This window comes from Marmota monax, unplaced genomic scaffold, assembly GCF_021218885.2.
Source record: "Marmota monax isolate L192 unplaced genomic scaffold, Marmota_monax_Labrador192_F-V1.1 WCK01_AAM20220418_F8-fsc00022, whole genome shotgun sequence".
NCBI lineage: Eukaryota > Metazoa > Chordata > Mammalia > Rodentia > Sciuridae > Marmota > Marmota monax.
The window spans coordinates 17,235,553-17,262,149 of record NW_026695215.1 but is presented as its reverse complement, the minus strand read 5'-3'; the positions used below and the strand labels follow the sequence as shown (position 1 = coordinate 17,262,149).

Here is a 26,597-nt window from a genome sequence, read left to right as displayed (position 1 = left end):
TAATTTTCAGGAATGCCGGTCAAATTAGTCAAGGAAAAGGAAATAACTTCCCTTGAACTGTTTATAAGATAGACTTGAAGATAATTTAAAATATTTGTGCCATAAAACTGATTGAAAATTGGGTAAATTTAATCAGGGGGAGTGGGGATAGGGACAAACTAAATCATAATATTTTTTTTTTTATTTCAGGTTGCCTATAATTTTACCTCCTCTTCCCCAATGGATAAATTTCCTTAACTTTGCATTAAATTCATTTAAAAATTTAATAAAATTTGCTACCCAGAAAAAAAAATGAGGAATTCCAGCTTATTATGTTGCATGTAGCATTTGGTTAATGTTTTTCTGCTAAGTATGTGGGAACTTCACATAACTTAAATTTTCATGAAAGAATATATTAATTGGATTAAGTTACTGAGATTTCTATGAAATAATGTGGTGGCAGAAAAATGCACTAGATAAAATACATCAAACATTATGTACCAAATTGAATAAATATTAAAACACAATTGATACCTGCTTGGAAAGCACTTTCATGTGGCCTACGCTTCCTCGACAGTATGCTTCAAGGATCACACCAAACTGTACCGAGACGGCAGGAATGTGCACCTCTGACCTGCAGAAAAGTTAATATCCAAATGGTTTATCAAACACTTCAAGTGACCAAATAAAAATACTGACTTCTCTATTCTGCGAAACAGACTTATGATGCCAACCAAAATAAAAGTACTCCTCATCTCAGGCATAATTACTAGTGAGATGGTCAACTTTCCAATTTGTTAAACTTCACGAGTTCAACAAGACATGAGATTTTATTAGTTAATTCTTTATTCCAAGAAATCTAAAATTTTCACATTTTACCGGACTGATTTACTTTTTGAGGGGGAAAGGTAATAATCAGTCTTACCAAGTTAAAGACAGTTAAGTTGAAACACAGGTCTATGAAATTTGACTTATCATCATGCAATTGACTAAAGCCTGAATTAAATCTATTCATTTTTTTTCCTCACTTAAGGAATAGCATGTATATCTGAAAAAAAGAATACTTAATCTTGTCACTTCCTGAGGGTTTAAAAATAAGATTGAATTAGATGAGAAAAGTTAAAAAAATCTATCAATAAGAATACCAGTATTCAGAAACAAAACCCTAAAATTAATAATACAATATTATAGAGGTCATAATATTTTCTTTAAGAAAGGTATCTTTTTATTCCCTCTCTGATAATCTAAAGTTTCAATAGTCTAAAGTTTGGATGAAAAAACCCAAAATATCTTGAGTACCAAATAAGAAATGAGAAAATCTATAATTTTTCTAGGAAACACAAGAGCAACTTTGGTTCTCATTCCTTATTTTAGTCTTATATGAGTTTGGTGAAATAAGGCTCATGTATTTCTGAAATGACTAAATTAACAGAGAAACTGAAATTAAAAATTGCTATTGTTATAATAAAATTTTATCTTCATTCAATAACAGCAGTCATGCTAATACCATCCCTAACCTTTTGGAAGGAATAAATAAGCCTGCATTTAGCCCAAACATGTTAAGACATAAGTACATTTTACTGGAAAATAGAAGTACATTATGTACTAATTTCTGTTAAAAATCATGCAGGCCTCAAGGGACACTTATGTGAATTACCTTACTAAATGACGAGTCTGGGTATCAAGCAACATGAGAAGGCACCAAACAGTGTAAATGCTATACAGATGATACAGAAAAAATTACAGCAACTGAACATTCCACTAAATGTCTTATATATTTACTAAAGCACACATAGGTTCAAAATTAAAAATACAACAGACTTACCTAAGATGCCAAAACAGAAACTGCCCTATCCTCCGATTAGCAAGTGCCCTTTCTAATAGGAATCTAGAGAGGGCACAATCAAGAAAAGGCTCATATTTTAAAACTTGCACCAGTTGTAAAAGATATTGAGAAAGTTCCTCATCACTGAAAGAAAGAAAGAAAAGACAAAGTAACTCAACCAGTTATGCCAGAAAAAGATCCTTTCCTATATAACTGTTGAATGCTAACTTACTGACACACAGGGGTCTCCTGGGTCAGGCTTGTTACATGTTCAATTCCCTGTACCACTGTTACAATAGCTCAAGGAAAGTTCAGGAGTTCAGATAGGGGTGGGAGAGTGGAAAGAATCAAGGAACAGGTACAGGGACATTTCTATCAAATGAATTAGCTTGTTACAATACATGGTTACATTTAAAATTAGCCAAGAGTTTCCAAAAGTTAGGTACTTTATTACTACTGATTTCTGATCATGCTAAAAATCTTTTAAGCAAGCAATAATTTTAAAAAAAATATTATTTTAGGGGGCTGGGATAGTGGTTCAGTGGTAGAATGCTTGTCTAGCATGCGTGAGGCACTGGGTTTGATCCCCAGCACTACATAAAAAAAGCAAACAAATAAAATAAAGGTTTTGTGTCTGTCCACAACTAAAATAATATTTAAAAAACTTTTTAGTTGTCGACAGACACAATAATTTTGTTTATTTATTTATGTGTTGCTAAGGATCGAACCCAGTACCTCACACATGCTAGGCAAGCGCTCTATCACTGAGCTACAACACCAGCTCCTCAAGCAATCATTTTAAAACAAAAATTTCATCAGTACTTTAGCAATTTAGTTTCCTTTCCTAGAATTAGGGTTAAGTAATTCCTTCTTCAGAGAAATAAACAATTAAAATCTTAACTTCAAATAATTTGAAGAATAAGGAAATGAAGGCATTTCTAAGTGGGGACTATATTGATTTGCTGAATTATAATGAGAATACCATCATTAACAGGGCTGAGTTAGTGGTTCTCTAGTTGGTGTCTTATCTCCAAACTATTCACTGTAAACACACTCCCATTAGAGGCAATTTCTAAAGTAATGAACATATGAATCAAAGTTTTCCAATTATTGACTACAGTCTTCGACAATAAATGACTAAGAAAGGAGGCTAAGGAAGATATGGGACTGAAACCCAGAGCATTAAGTGACAAAAACATGTATGAAGACACAAATGGTGTGAATATACTTTGTATACAACCAGAGATATGAAAAATTGTGCTCTAAATGTGTAATATAAATTGTAATGCATTCTGCTCTCATATATAACAAATTAGAATTAAAAAATTTAAAAAATTAAAAAATGACAAAAATAAAACTCATAATTATGAATTTCAACACACAAAAATCCATCAGAATTGGCTACATGGGGATCATAGCAATCTTCTGAGGGAAACCAATGCATTTAAGAAAAACACTTGGTCCAGCCCAAGGAGAACTAGTTGGCTTCTCCCCATCAGTTCTCCAATCCAAACTTAAATGGGTGCTTCATTTTTAAAAATTATCTATTCCACAATCTTAATTAGGTTTATTGCAAAATCTCTGCCTATTATAAAACTTATAAGTAATATTAAAAAAGGGAGGGGGTGTGGTTAAAAACAGAAGGTAATGTTAGGCAGTGAACCCATATTTCCCAGAAATTTGGTAGGCTAAAGTAGGAGGATCACACATTTGAGACCAGTTTCAGCAACATAGTGAGATCCTGTCTGAAAATAAAAAATAAAAAGGACTGGAGATGTAGGACTGGGCTACATTCCCAACACACACACCAAAAAAAGTAGGCAGCTTCTCTTATATATCTAAATTAACTCCCCAGAAATAACAACTATAGAAGAGTTTATTTAATTTATTTTGTATTTCACACATTGTTTTAAACATATCTGATTTTAAAAAGAAGAAAAAGGATATATTGTTCTGAGAGCTTTTAATTTTCAAATAACCACACAATACATAAGCCACATATGCTAAACCTGAAACTCCCCACTGAGACTGTTCTTTCCTCAATTCTATAGATTCTCACATATATACTGTCCAAAGGGGACTGCACATGTTCACTGCAGCTCTATTTATAAGAAGGAAATTTGGAGAAACAATAATTTTCCTTAATAGGATAATAAATTATAAATAAGATATCCCTCTTACACAGTAGCAAATATACAGTGGTAAAAAGAATAAATTACATTTATTTATTTATTTTTTCATTTATTTTTCAGTTTTCGGCAGACACAACATTTTTATTTTTATTTTATGTGGTGCTGAGGATCGAACCCAGCACCCCGCGCATGCCAGGCTAGCGTGTTCCCGCTTGAGCCACATCCCCAGCCCATAAACTACATTTATATATAACATAAGAGACTAACCTCAAAAACCTAATGTTAAATTTTTAAAAGCCAATATATAGGACAATATATATGGCACGGTACAGTGATGAGTTCCTACAGACCCAGACATGTAGGAAGCTGAGATAGAGGATTATTTGAGCCCAGGAATTCAGGGCCAGCATGGACAACACAGTTGAGACTCTGTCTCAAAAAAAAAAAAACCCACATTCATGTAATTTAAAATGTACCCTATTGTTTTATATGTAATTTTATACATATAAATATGTAGGAAGAAACAAAAAACTGATATAGGAGGATACATCAAATTCACGATAAGTTGTCTCTAGGAAAGGACAGAAATAATCAAAACTGGGCCAGAAAACAAGGACTTCAACTTTATATTATATTAGCCTTAAAAACAAAACAAAAAAAAACCCACATTTTTTAAAACACCTGTTATACGATAGTAACATAATATCTTAATTTTAACATCTTAATTTTGGGTATTAGACTGTGTTATAGTGAAGAAGAGTTACAACGTGCTTCTCTGCTATCCTTTGAAAAGCCTGTTTACATATACCTGGTCGATGATTGGCATCTGGGTATTAACACTCCAGAAAGGTTTCTACCACCTAGTGGCTTGCTACACCTAAATTCTTTGTGTAGTGTGGTCTGTGCTGCACTGTTTCCTTTGGGGAGTCTAGAAATTTGGGACATGGTAGGCTGATAGTACTTATATGACTAGCACCCAATAAAAGCAGCAGCCAACAACTCTCAAGTTTTCCTTGATTCCTTCCTTCCCTCCTTCTCTCCATTCTTCCTTGCCTCACACTTAGTAGGCAAGCACTCTGATGCTAAGCCACACCCTACCCCTTCTTATTTTGAGATAGGGCCACACTAAGTTGCCCAGGCTGACCTCAAAGTTGCAATCCTCCTGCCTCAGCCTCTCAAGTAGCTGTAATTACATGTATGCACCCACACATCTGGCTGGCCTTCTTTATAATGAGAAATTCAAAGAGGCATGCTCTTAACTACCCACCCTCAAGTTAGTCCTTGCCCCAAAGAAAGCCACCTGTAAGAGATACCTCATCTGTCGCAAGCAGCCCACAGCATATTCCCGAACATACTGATCCGGATAGTTGAAATCCAAAAGCTCCAGAGCATCTCGAGGAGAAAGTTTAGGCCATATCTGAAGCAGTGCCTGAAGCTGTTTAAAAATTGAAACTGGTTCAGAAATAATGGAGGACAAAAGCAACGTACTTTCCTTTGGCATACAGGAGCACACATATGGGTCAACTATTAATGCACCAAAAATCTATCCTGGTTAATATGAACTAACAAAGATTGATCTCAAAATATTCTATAATTAAGTTTAAAAAACAAACAAACAAAAAAACTATTTAGTACTTACCTGAAAATTGAATAAGAAATAAGATACTGAATATATGGATTCTAAAATCATTAACTATTACTCAAGGACAAAAGAAGGGGAAAAAGTAAATGATTATGAAACATTTAAAAAAAAAGTAACACTTAAAGGTAATATTCAACAAACAAATATAAGCTGCAAAACTCAAACTAATGAAAGGCAATTTACATTTAAGAAGTTTACTACTAATAATATAAAACTAAAAAGAAATTTATGTTTAACTCTTAATTTTAAAAAAATATCACTTTACAAAATCGACACTGGTGCAGAACTATTGTTTAGAATATAGTCCTTAATTCAAAGAAAAAGATCATTTACAAAACTTTATATTGATCATAACATGTTTAAATCATAATTAATATAATGAAGCCCTTTTCCACACTTCTTCTGACTCTCCACTTTTCAAGGTGTTAGATTTACTGAGAAAATAGTTTATATTCTTTTGGTTGGGGAAGGAACCAAAACTCATTCTTTCTTATTCTATTAACTCTTTTATCTACTAAAAGTGGGCACAGGGTTATAAAATTATGCTTTCCTATACTTGCTTACACACAGTTAATACTCAACTATTAAACTACACTGCTGGCTTTCTTCTACCAAAATGGGAGGAACTTAAGTTACACCTCAAAACAATGCTTCACACTTCCTCTTAGGGATCAGAAAAGCATGCTAAATTCCTGAATGTAAAAATTTCTGTCCCTAGAGGTCAAATGAATACTAAGCATAAACTAGTTCATTTCATTTTTGACAGTTGATACATGAAACCTCTAAGACATCTTAAGAGTACATCAAGAGGAGCTAGGAGTGTAGCTCAGTGGCACACATACAAGGTCCTGGGTTCCATCCCCAGCACTATCAAAAAAGCAAAAACAAACAAAAAAGGAGTACTAGAAACTTTTCCTATTGTGATTCTAATGAAATAATGATTCATTTCTTGGATATATATACATAGCTCAAGACACTATCTATGAGACATAAGTAAATGTGCAAACTTAAAAAAAAAAAAAAGGCTTAGATCTTATTTTCCACCATTAATGGGATTCAAAGAAAATTAACCTTCAGGGCTGGGGTTGTGGCTCAGTGGTAGAACACTTGCCTAGCATGTGTGAGGCACTGGGTTTGATTCTCAGCATCACATTTTTTTTTTTTAAAAGGTCTATTGACAACTAAAAAAAAATATGTATTAAAAAAAAAAAGAAAGAAAATTAGCCTTGAATTTAGACAAGTGGTTAGAAGGCAACAGTGATTCTGGAGCAATTAAAGCTATCTAAATAATGTAAAACAGTTCCTTTTCAGATTAAATAATGTTAATTTTGTCTAATCTAGAAACACTCTAATAAAGGCATGTACAATAATGTAATTATATCATTCAAAAAAACCTTTAGATGCTAGAAGTAAACTGAAAAGAAAACATTTCCACGTTTAATAAAAGTAGTAAAACAAAACTAAAGACTTTAAAAATAAATATGATTAAACTGGGCATGGTAGCATACACCTGTAACTCTAGTGACTCTGGAAGCTCACAAGAGGAAAGAAAGTTACAGGCCAGCCTCAGCAACTTAGTGAGACACTGTCTCAAAATTTAAAGAAGGGAGGGGCGTGATGGCGCATGCCTGTAATCCCAGCAGCTCGAGGAAGGCTGAGACAGGAGGATGCCGAGTTCAAAGCCAGCTTCAGCAAAAGCGAGGCACTAAACAACTCAGTGAAACCCTGTCTTTAAATAAAATACAAAATAGGGCTGGGGATATGGCTCAATGGTTGAATGCCATTGAGTTCAATCCCTGGTATCAAAAAAGGAAGGAAGGAAGGGAGGGAGGGAGGGAGGGAGGGAGGGAGGGAGACGGATGGACTAGGGATATAGCTCTGTAGTAAACTGTCCCTGGGACAAATCTCTCATAAACGACTCCCCCCCCCCAATAATATGATTAAAATAAAAATACAATTTTTGGAATCTAATACTACCATTCCTTAGGTATTTAATAAATTTTGTGTTCTTTTCTCTAGTTAAAGCAAACAAAAATGTGTTTTTTGTATTTTTTTGTATATGTATTTTTCACTAAAATTTTAAAGCCATTATGATACACTGAGATCACAGAGCTAGAGAAATCAGTTAAATTCAAAGAAAATAAACAAATTTCATTTTTTAAATAGGCAAATTTATTTGTTCTGATTTTAAAAATCACTTCAAGATTCTTTCTATTGAGCATTGGGGGCCATATGACTTTAAAAGTGCCTTTTTTGTCTGTGGGAGGAGATATTGGGGATTGAATTCAGGGGCACTTAACTGCTGAGCCACATCTCCAGCCCTATTTTGTATTTCATTTAGAGAAATGGTCTCTAAATTGCTTAGTGCCTCACTTTTGCTGAGGTTGGCTTTGAACTCTCCCATCTTCCTGCCTCAGACTCCTGCGCAGCTGGGATTATAAGCGTACATAACCGTGCCCAGCTTAGAGTACTTTTTGACAGTCTTGATAATTATATCAGGGAGCCCAAATGTGGCTGCTTTTCAAGAGCAAAACATTTCCCCTTCTCTATTCTGCCTGAATGACATATTTATCTATGTTTAAAGTTACATATTTATCAATACTACCCAATACATGTGAATGTTAAGACTGAATTGAATGGTTTAACATCAGCCTCTACAATAGAGCTAAATTAACTTCCATGATAGTGGTAATTTTCAAACAATATTCATTTTAGAGCAGTCAGCTGGATTTGGTGGTACATTCCTATAATCCAGTGACTGCAAGTTCCAGGACAGCTTTTATTTACGGAGACACTGTCTTAGGGTGAAAAAAAAAGTAAAAGGCTGGGCATATTGCTCAGGTGTAAAGCACTTCTGGTTTGATCCCCAGCAACACAAAATACATACATACATTCATTCACACATAGGGGTTCACTGAAGAAACTGGCAAAGGTGCCCAAGACCTAGAAAGTGCTTCTTTTCATAGGTGACTAACCAAAACCAATGTTTTGGTTGTCTTTAGTGAAAGATCCAGCAACTCTATCTAGAATCTGGGATTTTTAAACCTTGAAACTTTCTGGTCCAATATATAAGGATGGACCAGAGGACTTAAAGTTTAAAACTTCAAAGTTTTTCTTGAGGAAAATTATCCAACATATGGAAATCAACCTATAAGGAAAGGACACTTTATATAAAATTAACAAAGAAACATATGCACCCAAAAGGAGCTACAGAAATGATGTTTTGTTACCTGAGCGACATCTTCAAGTTTATTCCACTTGATCGATAGGAGTAATTTTGGCAGTGACTGTGGGAAATTCTCTCTGCAGTCTTGACGCAAAGTCCAAATAAGATCCATTTCATTCTCACACAGCTGCGACAAGGGATCCCTGTCCAAGATTTCTTTCAGTACAGCAAGAAACTTTTTTCCACCTCGACTCTACAGGAGTAAAATACTCATTACAGAATTTAATTATGCAAATATCACTGGCAAACATTCAGCAACTCTATACGAGTTTATACGCACTTATGACGTGAAATACAAATACATAAATCCCTAAAAAGATACAAGTGGATAAAAAATAAAAGTGGATTCATTTAAAAAGTTTTAATTTCTCAATGTTAAATTTATAAGCTAAACATGAAGAATCAAAGTAGCTCTAAAAAAGGAAAAAAGAATAACATTTAAAAAAAATCTATGTGCAAACGCTAGGTGGCAGGAGTGCATTTCGGTTAAAAACCAAGTTACTCATTATTTGAACAGAATTTAAGATGACCCAAATGTATAAGGTAAAAAAATAAAAGTAATAAATAGATGTCACCTGGGCTCAAAATCTCTTTAAATGAAGAACTTTCTGTTAGGGTTTGGGTGCAGCTCAGTGATAAAGTGCATATGAACTATGTGTAAGATCTGGGTTTCAATCCTCAACAACTCCCCAAAACAAAACAATGTTGTTGCTAAAACTAAATATGATACTGTGTGCCTGTACAAATATTTAACAATGAATCCCACACAATGCGCACGCACACACACACACACACACACCAAACTGAGGGGGAAAAAACCTATTTTCCTTCCCAATCCCTGTAAGAATATACTGAAAAAAAGAAGACAGAGAGGATGAAGGTGAACAGGAGGATCATCTGAGCCCAGGAGTTTGAAGTCAACCCAAACAACACTGAAAGACCCTGGAGGGAAGTGGGGCAGATCAAAAGCAGGTTAAATACCTTAATAAGGTGATGATAAATTTGCATAGATCCAATTAACCATATGTATACATAATTCAATAAATGAAACTACCATCATCTTATTAAGGAACTTAACCTGCTCTTCATACATATGTGTTTGTGTGTATATATACACACATATATACATACATCTACATATGTGTATAATGCCATGAAAACACAGTTCTCTTCATCCTCTCATCCACAAGCCCAAATAGTGGCACTGGGGATGTAGGCCAGTGGTAATGTGCTTGCCCAGTGAGCACAAACTGTAGACTATATTCAGCACCAGGGTTGGGGAAGGACCCATAAAGTATAAAATATGTTGTTTTGAAAATAATAGCCAAAAAGAGCCCTAGGAAATGACAAAGAGTGCCTGACACCAGAAATGTTTAAGGAGAGAATGCAGAATGCAGACAGGACAAGAGATCAGATATTCTAAACCCATGTAGTAGTGAGAATGTTATGCACACAATCCTTGGGGAGCTCTAGCTCAGAATCAAGGCATTCAAGGAGTGGGAGGGAGCCACTGGCAATCACAAAGAGGACCACTATGGGACTGTAGATAGTCAAGCATGCTCCTTTCTCTTTCTGTGCTAAGACGGAACAGCTATGGTATCAATCCCAGATTTAGGTGAGAAGCATGGGTATTGAGCCCTAGGAAGTCAATTGATTCCAGAATGCATGGAAGTCCTCTCATTTGGGATACTCTAATTCCTACAGTTACTTAAGACACATTACAGGCAGACAACCAGGAAGTCTCTCACTAGTCAAGAAAAACCAGCATAATGAAAGTACTTCTAGGAATTGATCCTACAAAATACACAGATGTATGAAGCAGTATGTACAAAATAATCATTGCAGACGTTTTAATAGAGAAAAGCTGAAAATAAGCAAAACATCCATCAATAGGAATATGTATGTTGAATAACTAATGGTTACTAATAAATATAACTACAGAATATTGAAGTATGTGAAAAATGAAGACCTATTCATGCTAACATATCCACAAAGTGTATTAAATAAAAAAGATAAAACTATATAAAAATGATCTCACTTCTTAAAATGGAGGAAAATAAAGACATTTACACTAAACTTAATATTGGTAACTACAAACTTAACTCTTTATACAGCTCTGGAGAGAAGAGCACACAGAGGTTATAGATAGAGACTTTCATTTTTGGTCTATTTCTTAATTGTACTACGTACCTAAATTTATTTATTTGTATGTATATATGTGTGTATATATATATATATATATATATATATATATATATATATATATACACACACACACACACACACACACACATACACACACACCCAAAGATCTGAATAAGATTACTAAATCAGTATTCAGGGAACCCTCTGATTAAGTAAGGTACAAGATTGTGGCAGAACTAGTGAAAATTAATTCAATACTCTGAGGTTCAAGGAGCAATATTTAGTATAACACATGGATACTAAAGAGGCATTAGAACCAAGACTTAACCTAAAGTTAAACTGTAATGACCTGTTTTAATAATTACCTGACAAGTTGGTAAGTGTATACCAGTATTAAACTTTTGGTACATTAAATGAGAATTACCTTTAACCTTCTTTTTTTGCTTTTGTTTTTCTTTCCAGCAACTCTTAGAACACAAAAATGATAGGGGAAAAAAGATGAGGGGGCAGGCAGGACTCAGATCCTGAAGTCCCAACCTGACCCAGAGCCTTTCTAAACTGGTACTCGTGATCCACCTTCCTGGGTAAAGCATTAATATTCAAAAGACAAAATTTAAGCTAAGAGACATTAATATGGAAGTAGTAAAAGGGGACTTGCACTGTGAGATTCTGAAAGATTTCATGGCAAAGCAGAAAAGAGCCTAGGCCAGATACCCCTCCAACTAGTAAACATCAAGCAGTGCTTTGATACTCTGAGAATGAGAAAAACATACATAATTATCTCTATTTGGCTTCCTAGACTCTATATCATTAATATTCTATGTGTAAAATGGTTTTGCTGAAGACACTTAAAAGTTGTTATGTGAGACCAAGAAAGGTGAATATTAGGACAGAGTTCAAACAAAGTCTTAAGTTATAAAGTCAAAAAACTTAAAGATCCATTCTGTTACTTTTTCCTGTAATGGGATGGCTTACTTTTAGCCATGCATCTGATGGCCCAATTAAAGACTGCATTTCCCAATCTGGCTTGCAGTTTGGTTATAGTTGTGAGATCTGGCCAATGAGATGGGAGCAGAAATGAAAACATACTAACAATATCCTCTAAATAAGACTGGGGCATGGCCTCTAGTCTCACTTTTGTGTTCCTGAAGCCTGTATCATAGCAAAGTAGGAAGCTAGAGCAGAAATATTAAATTATGAAATGGGAACTGTATGCTAAACATGGCAGAATTTCAAAATGGAAGACATATAGATCTTCACACCACTTTCTTGTCCTTATAACACTTGCTTTGTTTCACAAAGATAACAAACAGTCTCCTTGTTCAAATGAGTAAGATTCACTAAGAGTACTGTTAATCTCCAAGGTGCAACAACATCCCTTAGAGATGGCTGAACCTGCACTTACATTGCAAAATGGCTTAGTAACTGTGCACAGATGGTCCACAAACTGAGCTGCCATTTAATAAAACTCAGTATATGCATACTTACCCACACTCACATACTGTTCTTTCATATGAGTTATGGTCTTCCACAAGTTCACTACCATAAATGAGATGAAGGTACAAAATAATGCATACAATTCTATAAGAAGACAGTCATTTAAAACTCTTGATACTTACTGCTACATTAGCACTATCACTGCTTGCAATCTCAGCTGCCTTTTCAATAATCTGTTTAAAAAAAAGTTTTAAAGTTAAAATTTGATTCCCATATTCATAGAATTTTAAGTGTACATAACTATGCCTGTACTTCGATTATAAGAGACTACATTATGGTCTGGCATTTCTGCATTTTACAATGGAAACATGAATTTTAAAAGCAAAATGATGCTTCCCAAGTGCTTCAAACCTTTGGCAACAGGGAAACAGTGATATTACTGTAAGAGACTGCAACTCCTAGGGTACATTAGGATTACCTGTAGGTAAAATAAGTAAATATATAAGTACATACATATGTAACACTTTTTTGGAAATATAGATAAACGAATTTTGGTTAAAAAATGCAAGTGTTTATAAGAGTCACTAAATATAGAACAAGTTCTTGTCATTTCTCCCTTTTCGCCTTAAGTAATAGATACCAAAAGCAGAAGTTGGGCTAAAGGTATAGCTTTAGCTCAGTAGGGAAGTGCTTGCTGAGCCCTGGGTTTGATCCTCAGCACCAATACCAAATAACAACAACAAAACAAACAAACAAAAAAACCAACAAGGAAAGTAAAAATAATGACTAGGGAAAGCCTTAAACATATTTTTTAAATTCATTAAGTTTAAAGGGGGTGTTCAATCTCGAAAAGAAGGAAACTCACTGGTCTAGTGGAAGATCAGTGGATAAACAACCAGAAGATCCATTTCCTATTTCTGAGTAAATAATTTATCTATGTTCTCATGTATAGCATGATAATTCCCATCCTATTTCATAGGGTTGCTGTGATAAAGTGAGATTATAGTTATTAAAATTAAGCAAGAGCCATAAAATTGGCTTGAAAAGCAAAATGTATGCAAGTGGTTACAGCAACAAAGTTAAATAAAAAGAATAGGACCTATGGGAACTTTTGCATTTTACATAGGTATTGCTTATTTTATAATAACCATATATAATTGCAAAATTAAAGGAAAACCAATTAAATGTAAATGTATTTATACATATTTAAAAACTAAAATCTTTATTCCTAACTGAACTTCTTCAAGACAGCCTTCCCAAGAGACTAGAAAGGCAAAGGAAAATTTAGTGACCAGTTATGGATGACTATGGTCAATAGTCAAATATATTTTAAAAAAACTTGACCTCTCGGGCTGGGGATGTGGCTCAAGTGGTAGCGCGCTCGCCTGGCGTGCGTGCGGCCCGGGTTCGATCCTCAGCACCACATACAAACAAAGATGTTGTGTCCGCCGAAAACTAAAAAAATAAATATTTTTTAAAAAAATTCTCTCTCTCTCTCAAAAAAAAAAAAAAAAAAAAAAAACCTTGACCTCTCTTAAAATATTAGATTAAATCCACTTACATTTACATGGGATGCTATATTTGTAAAAATGCTTCAAAAACCATATCATTTGATCCCAAGTAAATTATAATTGACTGTTGAATACAAACCATAACTGAACACAGTAACAATCATTATATTAAATGTAGCATAAGCAGTTATAGCTTATGGAGAAATTTCTATCCATGGTCAACTAAAATCACCACAAAAACATATCGGATGAGTCAAAATGTACTTTTTTCTACTTAATGCATACTAAAGTATATGGGTCCTACCATATGTGGGATTTCAATTATAAGAAACACAAAATTTAATTTGGTTGTAAATTATCAGTCAGAAAAGCATTCTTAAAGGACCTGAAGTGAAAAGTTACCTTTCTTGGGTAGATAAAATCAAATTAAAGTGAAAATGAAATAAAAAACACCGAATTACATAAATTAAATGTATATAATACTTTTAAAACATCTCCTTTAGTGTTGGGGATGCAGATTGGTGGTAGAATGCTTGCTTATTAACATAGGTGAGGCTCCTGGGTTCAATGCCCAACACCTCCCATGTGAAACAACAACTCTTCAGGATTTAGTGTTAAATATTAAAATGCAATTAAGTTTAATGTGGATTAATTTGTAATATTGTTTAGTAAAACATCTTTAAAGGCAGCTTATTCTCAATTGGATTAAGAAAAAAAGAAACTTGCTTATTTTTTGAGAATTTGTTCAAAATTTCTGCATAAAAATCCACATCAACCATGTCTGAAACAAGGATGCCAAACCTGAAGATAAGAATATGACATCTTAGCTCTCTGAACACAAAAATTATCAAAGTCCTATTTTCAGTCCTCACCAGATAATCTCCTTATCCCTAAGACATACAGTTCACATACTAAGGAAATATATTTGTAAATGGAAGTACCTATGTAGACTCTATACAAATGCTACCTTAAGAAGTCCTACAAATAGTAATATTCAACATAAATAATCCAGTGTTTGAATATCAACTCTAAAACAATAGTGATTTTGTCTTTAATCTCTGAATCAACATGTTAGATATGTTTCACTGAACATTTTATGTGTTCAGTTACATATTAATGTATTTATGGCCTTTTTACATTGAAAACGATTTCAGAACAATTACAATTTTGTCACTTCATAACTGAGGAATCTGAACTCCAGAAGCCATGCCTTACTTGGTCAATGATATCACCAGAACTCATAGGGCTTGCAGGTTCCCTGCCATGCCTTGTTACTGAACCAAACCATTAACTCATGTTAAATTTTAAAGCGAAGTAGACATGTTGAGCTCAAACTGCAAACATACAGAGCCAGGAAATAACACTTTAAATTATTTCATGCACAATGGTCCTCTAAATAATTAGCTTACCTTATCGAAAGGAGGGTAATAATAAGGTTGTTTTTTATTCTCTGGAAATTTAATATGTAAAGCTGTTGCATTTTCAGTATATGGATTTGTCTGAACAGTTCCCATAGGATTCAACATTTCTTCAAGTTCATCTAAAACATGCAAATAATTTTGATTCTTAAGAAACATTTTCAAAACTAAACAAAACAAAACAAAAACAAAACTGAGCCAGGCATAGTGGCACACGCCTGTAATCCCAGCAGCTTGGGGAGGCTGAGACAAGAGGATCTCAAGTTCAAAGCCAGCCTCAGCAACAGCCAAGGTACTAAGCAACTCAGCAAGACCCTGTCTCTAAATAAAATACAAAATAGGGCCGGGGATGTGGCTCAGTGGTTGAGTTCCCCTGAATTCAATTCCTGGTATCCTCCAACCCCAAACAAAACTGTAAGGTATTTCTCTCATGTAAATGACACACACAGATAGTACTGTCACTTAAAGTCTGGCAGATGGTTCTATCAATAAGTCTCTAGCTTTCTATTAAAGCTTGGAATAAAGTTTCTATATGAGTTTGTACACATCTTTAAAATAAGAAAGTTAACAAAAATCAGTAAATACTTTACCTCCTTCTTCATATTGAATAAGGCTTCTTGACTCTGAAAAAAGCTTAACTGGAAATGCTCTCCCTATATCAAAATTAGGTAACCCACAGAAACCATTTTATCACCGCATGTGGACTTTTTGTTACTTATCTTATTAGTTATACATTATGACAGTAGAATGCATTTTGACATATTATACATATAAGGAATATAACTTCCCATTCTTCTGGTTGTACATTATGTGGAATTACATTGTTGTGTACTCATATAGCACACAGGAAAGTAATATCTGATTCATTCTGTTCTCTTTCCTATTCCCATTTCCCCTCCCTTCCCTTAATTCTCCTTTATCTCATCCAATGAACTTTTAGTCTTCCCTACCCACACCTTACTTTGATTTGGCATCTGCATATAGGAGAAAACATTTGGCCTTTGGTTCTTTGGGATTGGCTTATTTCACTTAGCGTGATAGTCTCCATTTCCATCCATTTGCTGGCAAATGCCATAATTCATTTCTCTTCATGGCTGAGTAGTATTCCATTTTGTATATGTACATTTTCTTTATCCATTCATCTGCTGAAGGACACTAGGCTGATTCATAGTTTAGCTATTGTGAACTGAGTTGCTATAAACATTGATGTGGCAGTGTCACTGTAGTATGATGATTTTAAGTCCTTTAGGTATAAGCCAAAGAGTAGGATAACTGGGTCAAATAGTAGTTCCATTCCAAGTTTCCTGAGTTATCTCCATATGGCTTTCCAAAATGGTTGCAACAATTTGCAGTCCCATCAGCAATGTATAAGTGTACCTTTTCCCCCACATCCTCAACAGCATTTATTGTTACTTGTATTCTTGATAATTGCCATTCTGACTTTAGTGAGATAGAATCTCAGTGTAATTTTAATGTGTTTCTTTAGCTGCTAGAGATGTTGAATATTTTTTCATCTATTTGTTGACAGATGGTATTTCTTCTTCTGTGAAGTGCTTGTTCAGTTCTTTTAATCATTTATTATTTGGGTTATTTGGTTTTGGGGGTATTAATATTTTTTAGGTTTTTTTAAATTTCTTTATATATCCTGGAGATTCATGCTCTGAGGTGCATGGTGGCAAAGGTTTTCTGCCATTCTGCAGGCTCTCTCTCCATGTGAACCTCTTAATCACATATGATCTGGTTTTCACGATCACTACAGTATCCACACTGATATTCAAAGAGTCAATGACGTTCCTCTTGTCAAATCTACATTGTAATGTTCCCTTTATTTCCTGCAACTCCTAATACAAATAACTTCTCTGGTGTCTCTGCAGTACTCCTTCCAAGTGGTACTCTTTTTACCTTACCAGTCACATTTTTCCTCAAGATACTCCTTCCTTTCTTCTCCACCAACCTAACCATGGTCCATTCATGGATTTGTACATGGAATCTTAGGATTGCAAGAAAACCCTGAAGTTCAGATAATATAACTTTCTAATTTAACAGATAAGTAAACTCCAGATGAGAGAATAGAGTTAAGAGTACAATTTTAGGTCTCCCCTCTCTAAAGTAACATCTGTTTTCTTATGATTTTTTATAACAGTTGTTCTTTCTGCATGTTCTAAATAAAATAAAATAAAAAAGTCCATTCTTTCTAGACCTAATGTCCACAAAGTATGTACACTTGGAATGATTTCCCAAAGACAGAAAATGTTGCCAGACATAGTAGTGCACAACTATAATCCCAGCTACTCATTAGGCAGAGGCAGGAAGATTCCAAGTTCAAGATCAGCCTCAGTAGGTTAGTGAGAAGCTGTCTCAAAATAAAAACAAAATGGGCTAGGGGTTTAGTTCAGTGGTAGAGCATCCTTGAGTTCAATCCATAGTGCCAAGGGGAAAAAACGGGTAGGAAAACTATAAATTTCAGTTCTTTAATCTTTTGTTCATCTTATTTAAGACTTTCCAGTCTTATAGATTCAATTTTTACCTTGATGGAAGTCAATTCTGATTATTTATACATTTTCAGAGTTGATTTATCAGTAAATTATAATCCCACAGTTGTGCTCTCCAGCAGCATTACACTAATTCGTGCATCATTTGAAATCAGATAGGACATATCTGAATCTATCTGAAGTCAAATGTAGGGTTTTAGTACTTTTAGAGTAAAAATTGGTACAATTTCTATTGGAGAGTAATTTATAATTATTGAAATTACAAATGTATTTATTCTTTGACTAAAAAAAATCCACTTCTGGGAATTTACTTTAGACATATATCTGCACATAGGGCAAGGTTATTCATTTTATTATTTGAAGTATCAAAAGCTAATTCTCATAACAACAAAAAGGTAATTCTCTATGCACACTGACTAGAAAATTCTAATTTGTATAAGAATAGGGACAAAAATAGAATCTACATTTGTATTTCCTAGTGTACATACATGAAGAATTCTGGAAAGATAAAAAAAAAACCCAATAAATGTGATTATATAGCTTGCAATGAAAACCTAGGGACTTTGGATGATAGATTATTTGTAGTTGCTTTGTTTCTTGTTTGTCTCTGTTGGAATAAACATGACAATTCTAGAGCTGATACAGGCAAAGCTAATTCTGTTCATTTATTATTTTTATCATACATTTTCTTAAGAGATGAATTCAGGTTCAAGGTAATGCTAAGTTAATACTGTCAAAATTTATCATTTTCATTGATAATAATTGTCAAGTTGTTTGTAGATTCTGGAGCACATGTGTGAGAGTAGGATTTTCAAGAAAGTATAATTTTTGCTCTATTGTGAAAATATAGCTCATCATCAAAAATGTGTCAAATACTCACAGTTCTGTATTTGAGGAATAGCATGATTAGTGAATATTACTGGAAGCTTAAGCAGCAGAGGGTAGATAAGATACACACAAGTGCTTATTTACATACACACACACACACACACATATTATATTGCATATTTGGGGGGGAGGGTTTACCAGGGATTGAACTCAGGGGCACTCAACCACTGAGCCACATCCCCAGCCCTATTTTGTATTTTATTTAGTGACAGGGTCTCATTGAGTTGCTTAGCGCCTTGCTTTTGCTGAGGGTGGCTTTGATCTCATGATTCTCCTGTCTCAGCCTCCAGAGCTGCTGGGATTATAGGCATGTGCCACTATGCCTGGCTTGCATAGAGTTTTTAAGTATCAGAAAATAACTAATTATCAAAAAATAATTTATCAGGTAGCAACTCCTAAAATAACATTTTCAAATGTCTGTCACAAAATACTCTAAAAAATCTAATAAGTTAATAAGGTTGCCAAGTGTGGTGGCGCAAACCTATAGTCCCAGCAACTAAGGAGGCTGAGGAAGGAGGATTGCAAGTTCAAGGCCAGTCTCAGCAACTTGTAAGGCCCTAAGCAACTTAGCCTGTCTCAAAATAAATAATAAAAAGAGAGCTGGGGATGTAGCTCACTGGTAATGTACCTCTGGGTTCAATACTCAGTACACTCCTCCCCCCAAATTCCACAATGTTACCAAACACATTAACAAACTATAAAGACAGAAAATGAGAAATAAAAACACTATTATAAATAAAAACTTGACATTAAAATTTCTAAATTTTGAGTAAAGCAGTATAGAATAATGGAAAGAGCAGTCTTTCATTCAAATTCTAAGTGTGGACCAATAAGGCAAGATTGACTTATACTTTGTGATCTTTACTTTACTCATCAGTAAAAAGATAATAAATTATCTATCTCATTTGATCAGGGTTTTTTAAGTAATATTTGAGAAATGCTATGGAAAGGACTCTACTTACCTCAAACTTTTAGACTAAAGCCAATTAATAAGGGTTTTTATTACCTATCCCATTTTAGTAAATGCTCCTTCTACTAGTTAGTACTAGTTAGCACAACTAGAAACAATAAAGGTTGTAAGACATTCTGGGCTGGGGTTGTACCTCAGTAGTAGAACACTTGCCTAGCATGTATGAGACACTGGGTTCGATTCTCAGCACTGCATATAAATAAAATAAAGGTCCTTGACAACTAATAAAATGTAGAAAAAGAAAAGAAAGACATTCTTCCTTAAGAGGATTTTTTTAAAAAACTATAAAAATAAAATATTTCCAACTGGGGATAAAGCTCAATGGTAGAGCACTTGCCTAGTATGCATAAGACCTTGCATTCGATCCCCACCACTAAACTAAACTAAACATGTTTAAAGCATAGATTCATTGAAATAAAAAATATACTAAGAATCAAATCATTTTATGAGTGTGTATAAGTAATCTATGTAAATCTGTTTTATATCACAAAGACACAAAATGACAGTTTATTTACTAAAATACAAGAAGAGTGAATCATAAAAGATACAGTAACTAGTCAACAAACCAAAAGCTAGTAACTCTTTAACACTAAGGATTAGATGTAAATCTTACCAGGAAATGAAGACCAGCTGTGCAATATTATGTCTCCAGACCTCAGCTGTCCTTTAAAGTCAAAAACCATGGTATTTACCCATGCTACAGGATAATGCTGTTGAAAAAAGAAATCAATGAATAAATATGCTAAAAATGAACTTCAAGGTGTGAACATGTTTATGTCCTTTGTTTCAATGTTAGTTCTAGAAATTTCTGAATTCCCAAATGATTTCCAAAAAAATCACCCTAAATGAAAACAAAACATTATCTGCCAAAATGTTTAACACCTTTATAATGGCTAAGGAAAATCCTAAAAGCAAATTAATATACCACAATAAAATAGTATATTCATAAAATGGAATATACCCTATAGAATCTTCGAAAATGATGAGGAAATTTTAATTAGCAATAATCGCGCCTCGGATAAACCTCATTGGCTACGATACTGCCACTGCGCAAAGCTAGAGGAAATTTTAATGATAAAAAAAAATGAGTGCTATAGTATCAGGTTATGCTTTAAGTACTTTTAGCTTATATAAATCTTAATGTGGGAGGAGACAATGTCTCTATGGTTTGTAGAATTCATTTATATAGACAAAAAGGAGACACTGAACTAGTAGGGCTTTAATGCAGACATTTGAAGATTCATGAATTTGGCCTTGATGTATCAAAATCCTCATAAATACTCAAACACTTTGAGAAAAATCCTGAAGAAAGATAGAAATAAAAATTAAGAAAGTTACTTTATGTGACTTTTTAGTCATTAAAATTTATTTTAGAAGAATATATGATAATAACCAGAGGAACTGCTTTACATTCCCATGTTAAGAAAAAAAGGACACAAATTTTTATAAATAAATAGAGCGATTAGATTTTTAAAAACATAAAATTCATTCTTACTCCCCCAAAAGAACTTTTTTTAAAAAAAGAAAAAATTGAAAGACACTTGATTAAAAATACGAAATAGGAGATGAAAATATGAGAATAGATATATCAGCCTTTATTTAGGATTTAAAAATCCAAGAAGGTCTGAAAACTAAAATTTTGTTCATAACTAATGTGACAGCAAAACTGGCCAGAGATGACAAGAAGCTAATGATAGTCTTTATTTGCCACATTTAGCATGAATATTCATATATTTTACTCCAAATACTGATGTGTTTCACTATATATTTGTGCCTTAGACCTCATAAAGTATGTTGAGTGAGGTATGATCTCTGATCTTTCTAAAATACACAAAATTGTGAATTCTCAAATATATCTGGCACCTGGAATTTTGATTAAGAGATTGTGGACCAGTTATTTTGACATATCTTCATTCTCTTTTATCTCTATCTTCCAAAACATATTATACTTGTCATGAAACACATTATGAAATTTACTAAAATAAATTTGCCAAAAGAACATGAATTAATAAAGCATAATCATAAAGATTTACTGACTTCTTGAAGACAGGTCTTAGGGACCAACACTAAATGATATAATTTAACTTATATTACTCAATTATTTCAAAAAGTTTTTAAATTATCCTACTTATTATAAATAATTTTTCAGAAGTTAGAATATCATTACCACTTTCCCAGCTTTCCTGATGGTCTGATATTTAGAGGGATTTATAGTTTTTGTTGATTTCTTCGTTTTCACTTTATCCAAAACTGCATAAACTGCAAGACATAATCGAGCCATTCTTGGCAAGTCACAAATATTAATATCAAATTCCAGTAATTCATTCCAAATGTGATCATTTTTCCCTGATATCTCTGAGCTTACGATGGTTTTACACAGGAGCTCGGTACCATGAAAAAGACCAGCCCTGACATGAACCTGTAATGGGAGAGAAGAAAACAAATACAAATCATGAAAACTGTACCACTGAAACATCTCTTCTCTGGAGAACGAAGAAATGTGTACACCAAATTATGGAATGCCTGTTTCTCTGTAAGTCCATCACACTGTGATTGATCAGTAAGCTGTTCACTCAACTAGGCTTAGTTTAACTTGTTTTCATTAAGTAGGTAGAACATCTACAAAAATCACATATTGGTCAAAATGCCAGGGGTGTTGATGGTTTAAACAGTGTTAAAGAAACAAACATAATAAACATAAAAACTACTCAGACGCTTAACTACCACTAACTTCATTTATTTGGGGTCTTGTCTGACTCTTCTGTATATCTGAGAAAGAAAGGAGGACTGAGAAGGCTCCAAAGCTTCATTTTACTTCTAAATAACCTATGATTTTGCCATTATAAGTCAAGAGCCAACTAAGATATTTTATCTATACCTATGATTGTCCCATATATCACTGTTCTTCATTTTTGCCCTAAAGGCTCACATTCAGAACATATATAAAATTTCTCAAAAAATTTTACTCAGTCACTTGTATATATATTTTTAAGTTATGACCTAATTATCTTCAATATAAATGTGAGTGGCAAAAGTAGAACTAAAAATAAAGAAATTGCCCAATGATACACTTTTAAGATCAAAAATAACTAAAAACTATGTTATGGTGGCATATAAAGCTACCAGTATGCAAAACACATCTTAACAGGAAAAGGATAGCTTGCTTTATAAATAGTATTAATTTTATTTAATTCCATCAAAAATCATCACAAAGGATTGAATATTTTAAAATCATTAAAAGTTTGAAAATTGGGCTGGGATTGTGGCTCAGAGGTAGAGCGCTCGCCTAGCCCGGGCGGGACCCGGGTTCAATCCTCAGCACCACATAAAAATAAAGGCATTGTGTTGTGTCCATCTACACCTAAAAAATAAATATTTTTTTTAAAAAAGCTTGAAAATTATTTAAAAGCTATCAGAATAACTGCTGAAGCTGTGTTACAGGTTCAGGGAGGTCTATGAACTATTTTATGAACTTCTCTGTATTTGACATTAGGGGAAAAAAACTTCTCTGTATTTGACATTAGGGAAAAAGATTTGCTTACAGTAAAAGAAGAAAATCGATTACTCCAAACATGGATGGATTATTAAACAGTAAATATTATAGTAACAGGGATTACAAAGGATTACTAAAACACTTGTAAACACATCCCTAGGAATTTATATCTGAACATATTAGTGAATTCTCTTCAGCTTCAGAAAAAGGGGTGTTCCCTCTATTCAAGTCTCTGGACCCCATTGTGCTCCAACTTCCCAAGTACTCTAACTGTGCTCCTTTGTCCTCAACATTGGGAAAAGTTCCCTCCCCTGCAGGCTAACTATGTGAGTTGATATTAAACTCAATCAAAAATCATCCCAAGAAGCTAACATAATCACCTGCTTTGCACTATGAAGAGAATGGCACCTGTTATCTATTTAAACACTCTCTTTCAGTCCATCATGAAATATATATAAAGGGAATACAGATTTATGATATAATTTTAAATGAAGAATGAGATAAATCAAAATACTATTAAAAGCATGTTCACACTGTGACGATGTGATGGAAAAGAATATGAATAATAATTTATACTAGAATGACTTGTCATCACTTAAATAACCTTTGATTTTATGTTATCTTTAAAATATTTTAAAAATAATATTCTAGAAAGTATCATAAAATATCTATATGCTCTAAATTTAAAATCCTCTATATAGACAAAATGCCCAAACCCATCCAATTTAATGAAAGCATGAATAAAAACAGAAATTATTTTTTGGTGTTATGGTACTTTCCCATGTACTCAGAAATGAGTTTAAAAATCTAAAAGACTTTTGGTTTTAGTTTGTAAAGATGGTAAGGAACATTATAAAGAAGGATTTACACAACAACACTTTTAGGAAATCTTTACATCCACCTTATATGCTATGAGTATCTATGAGAACACTAACAACACTAGCATTTTTAATAGCCAACATAGACCACTAGACAGAACAGGAATGAACTCCCCCGCACCCCAAGAGGGTCTTGCTATGTTGCTCAGGCTAGTCTTGAAAATCCAGATTCAAGAGCTCCTCCTTCTGCTTCAGCCTCCTATGTATCTGGGTTTACACATGCATACACTATCACACCTGGCTCAGAGAAAGCATTTTAACATGTGTTTCAATGCTCCTTAGAAATACTTTATTGTGTAAATAAAATTCAGCTGCTTATGTGAATCATAGAACAAGTATTCTCTCCAAAGCAATTAAGAAATAGCCATCATCAGTCTGTATCATTTCTAATGAACTCTTTAAGACTGAAGAAATGATCAATTTCACAACATATGACCAAAAATTTGTATGCCATTATGTACTCAACATTCTGTTTCCTTTATTTAAATGAAATTCACATCAACTCCCAAATCACTGAGATTAAATGATAGAGGCAGTTCTGAATAGACATTAAGAACATGGCTTTCTCAAGTAAGATCTGTATTTTATTGGACTCTGTCTGCCTTCTTCAGTTTCAAGTGTTAGGACCTCGAACAATGTCATTTCGTTGGGCTTTTTTAAAATTATTTTTTATTTTGTAGTTGTAGACAGACATCTTGTCTTTATTTTATTTGTTTATTTTTATGTGATGCTGAGGACCGAACCCAGTGCCTCACACATGCTAGGCAAGTGCTCTGCCACTGAGCTATAGCCCAAGCCCTAGGACTATCTTTTTCAAATGAGGATAATAACTGAACCCACCTCAAAGAGTTGATGCAAAGCTTAAACAAAATAAAACACATAAAACTTGGAGCACAGTGGCTGGTTGACTATGTAACAAACTGTATTTAGTGTTAGTAAAATTATAAGGTAGGTTTATATCCAGGTTTCCACCCTGGATTCACAGGTTTTCTTTTCCTTCCTAGTTTATCTCAGGGAGATTGAGTATCAGTTAATGAAAACATAATGGATAGGGATTTAAATTTATCAGAGGGTTAGAAAGGCTCCATCATTGTTACACCAAACATTTTCTTAAAAGGAAGTCAAAAGGCAGAAAAGGAAAAAGGAGAAAAGGCAAGTTCTTTGGCATTCCTTAAGAATGGAAAATAGGGCTGGGATATAGCTCAGTTGGTAGAGTGCTTGCCTCATATGCACAAGGTCCTGGGTTTGATTCCCAGCACTAACAAAAAGAATGGAAAAGAGTTTGGTATAGCTTGAGTCAAATGAGAACAGTGGAAACCAACTGTGTCAGTTAAGAATACTAAGTAGGAATATAACTAAACTATTAAAAGCTCCACTTTAGGCCAGGCTATGTAAGGGAGGATCTAAAACTAGACACAAGGAGGATGGTAGGGAGGCTGCTGCTGTAACTTGGGGAAAAAGATTAGGGACTAAAGGCCAGGCAAATGAATGCATAGGGCAGGATATTAATGAGATGTCTCAATGAGATGTGATCAACTGGTAAGGCACAGAGGCAACTCTAGCTCTTTACAAAATATAAGAGGAAAGTCAGTCAAAGGGGCACCACTGCATGCAGCCAGATTCTTCTAAGGAAGACAAAGTGGGTGATGTGTTGAGCACAGCACTATTGCCAGCATCATTGTAGTAGGTAAAACAATGCTTTACATATCTGTTTCCTACAATATCTTTCATTAGGTAAATACAAAATATCATAATCACTATGTGTATATAGTGAGCGAAAATAGCTGTCTGGAACTGAATAAATATCTGGTGTCTAGAGAAAAAGGCCTGGGGATCATAAGCTGAGGTGGTACAGCTTTTCAAGTTCCTTATAAGGAGAATACTGGGTAACTGCTTTCCAAGGTCTGAAGAACACTAAGTGAGAGGAAAATCACCGAGAGGTGCTGAAGTAGGGCTACGTACCTGAAGCAAACAGTTCATCTGACTCCTAAATTCCTTTAACTCAAAATCTCTACTCCTTTCCCTCAGCCTTTCCCAATCACACCTTGCATTTGACACCTCCAGATCACTAGTTCTCACATCTCACTTTCCAACAAACTTTCTCTTCTAACTCACCCCAACATTTCCACAGGAAAATAGACTTGCCCCCATCGAGGCCTCTTTTAACACTGATTTCAACAACCAACAATCCACTTCCCCACTTCTCCATCAGCTTTTGTCTCTCTCCAAGCACCTGTCTCTCCTTTTCATACTCATCTAGAAGTCCACACCCTGGATGAGCGCAATTACCTGCTTCTTTTCCATGCCACATGATTCTGGGCAGAAGCACCAAGACCAACCAATTTTAAATGTAAAATTATTATTTCATCACTAGAAAAATCATTTCTTACTCTTCTTTCCTTCACTGATCAGAACTTCTAACGACATTTACTCTGTAAGGTAATAAGCCTGTAACATTCAATAAAACTACACAATTTCTTTTGATGCCCTGTTTAAGCTTTTTTGTCAGGTTTCCTTTTACTTCAAGATGACATGCTGATGTGACAAGATTCTTCCTATCA

The 26,597-nt window shown here is 34.1% G+C and overlaps 1 protein-coding gene and 1 pseudogene across 2 annotated transcripts in view; both read right to left on the bottom strand.

Moving 5' to 3' along the window:
* Pik3cb (phosphatidylinositol-4,5-bisphosphate 3-kinase catalytic subunit beta) overlaps nt 1-26,597 on the bottom strand; it is a 140,087-nt gene that overhangs the window by 29,114 nt on the left and 84,376 nt on the right. For both annotated transcript variants that reach the window (XM_046431708.2, XM_046431709.2), the window contains 8 exons: nt 21,833-22,084; nt 20,279-20,375; nt 15,307-15,437; nt 12,569-12,619; nt 8,809-8,997; nt 5,250-5,371; nt 1,805-1,948; nt 514-613 (listed from right to left, as the gene is read on the bottom strand). In XM_046431708.2, coding sequence (XP_046287664.1) covers nt 514-613; nt 1,805-1,948; nt 5,250-5,371; nt 8,809-8,997; nt 12,569-12,619; nt 15,307-15,437; nt 20,279-20,375; nt 21,833-22,084 — 1,086 coding nt within the window. The remainder of the gene's footprint in view (nt 1-513; nt 614-1,804; nt 1,949-5,249; nt 5,372-8,808; nt 8,998-12,568; nt 12,620-15,306; nt 15,438-20,278; nt 20,376-21,832; nt 22,085-26,597) is intronic.
* Nucleotides 20,595-20,723, bottom strand: LOC124084640 (U4 spliceosomal RNA; annotated as a pseudogene).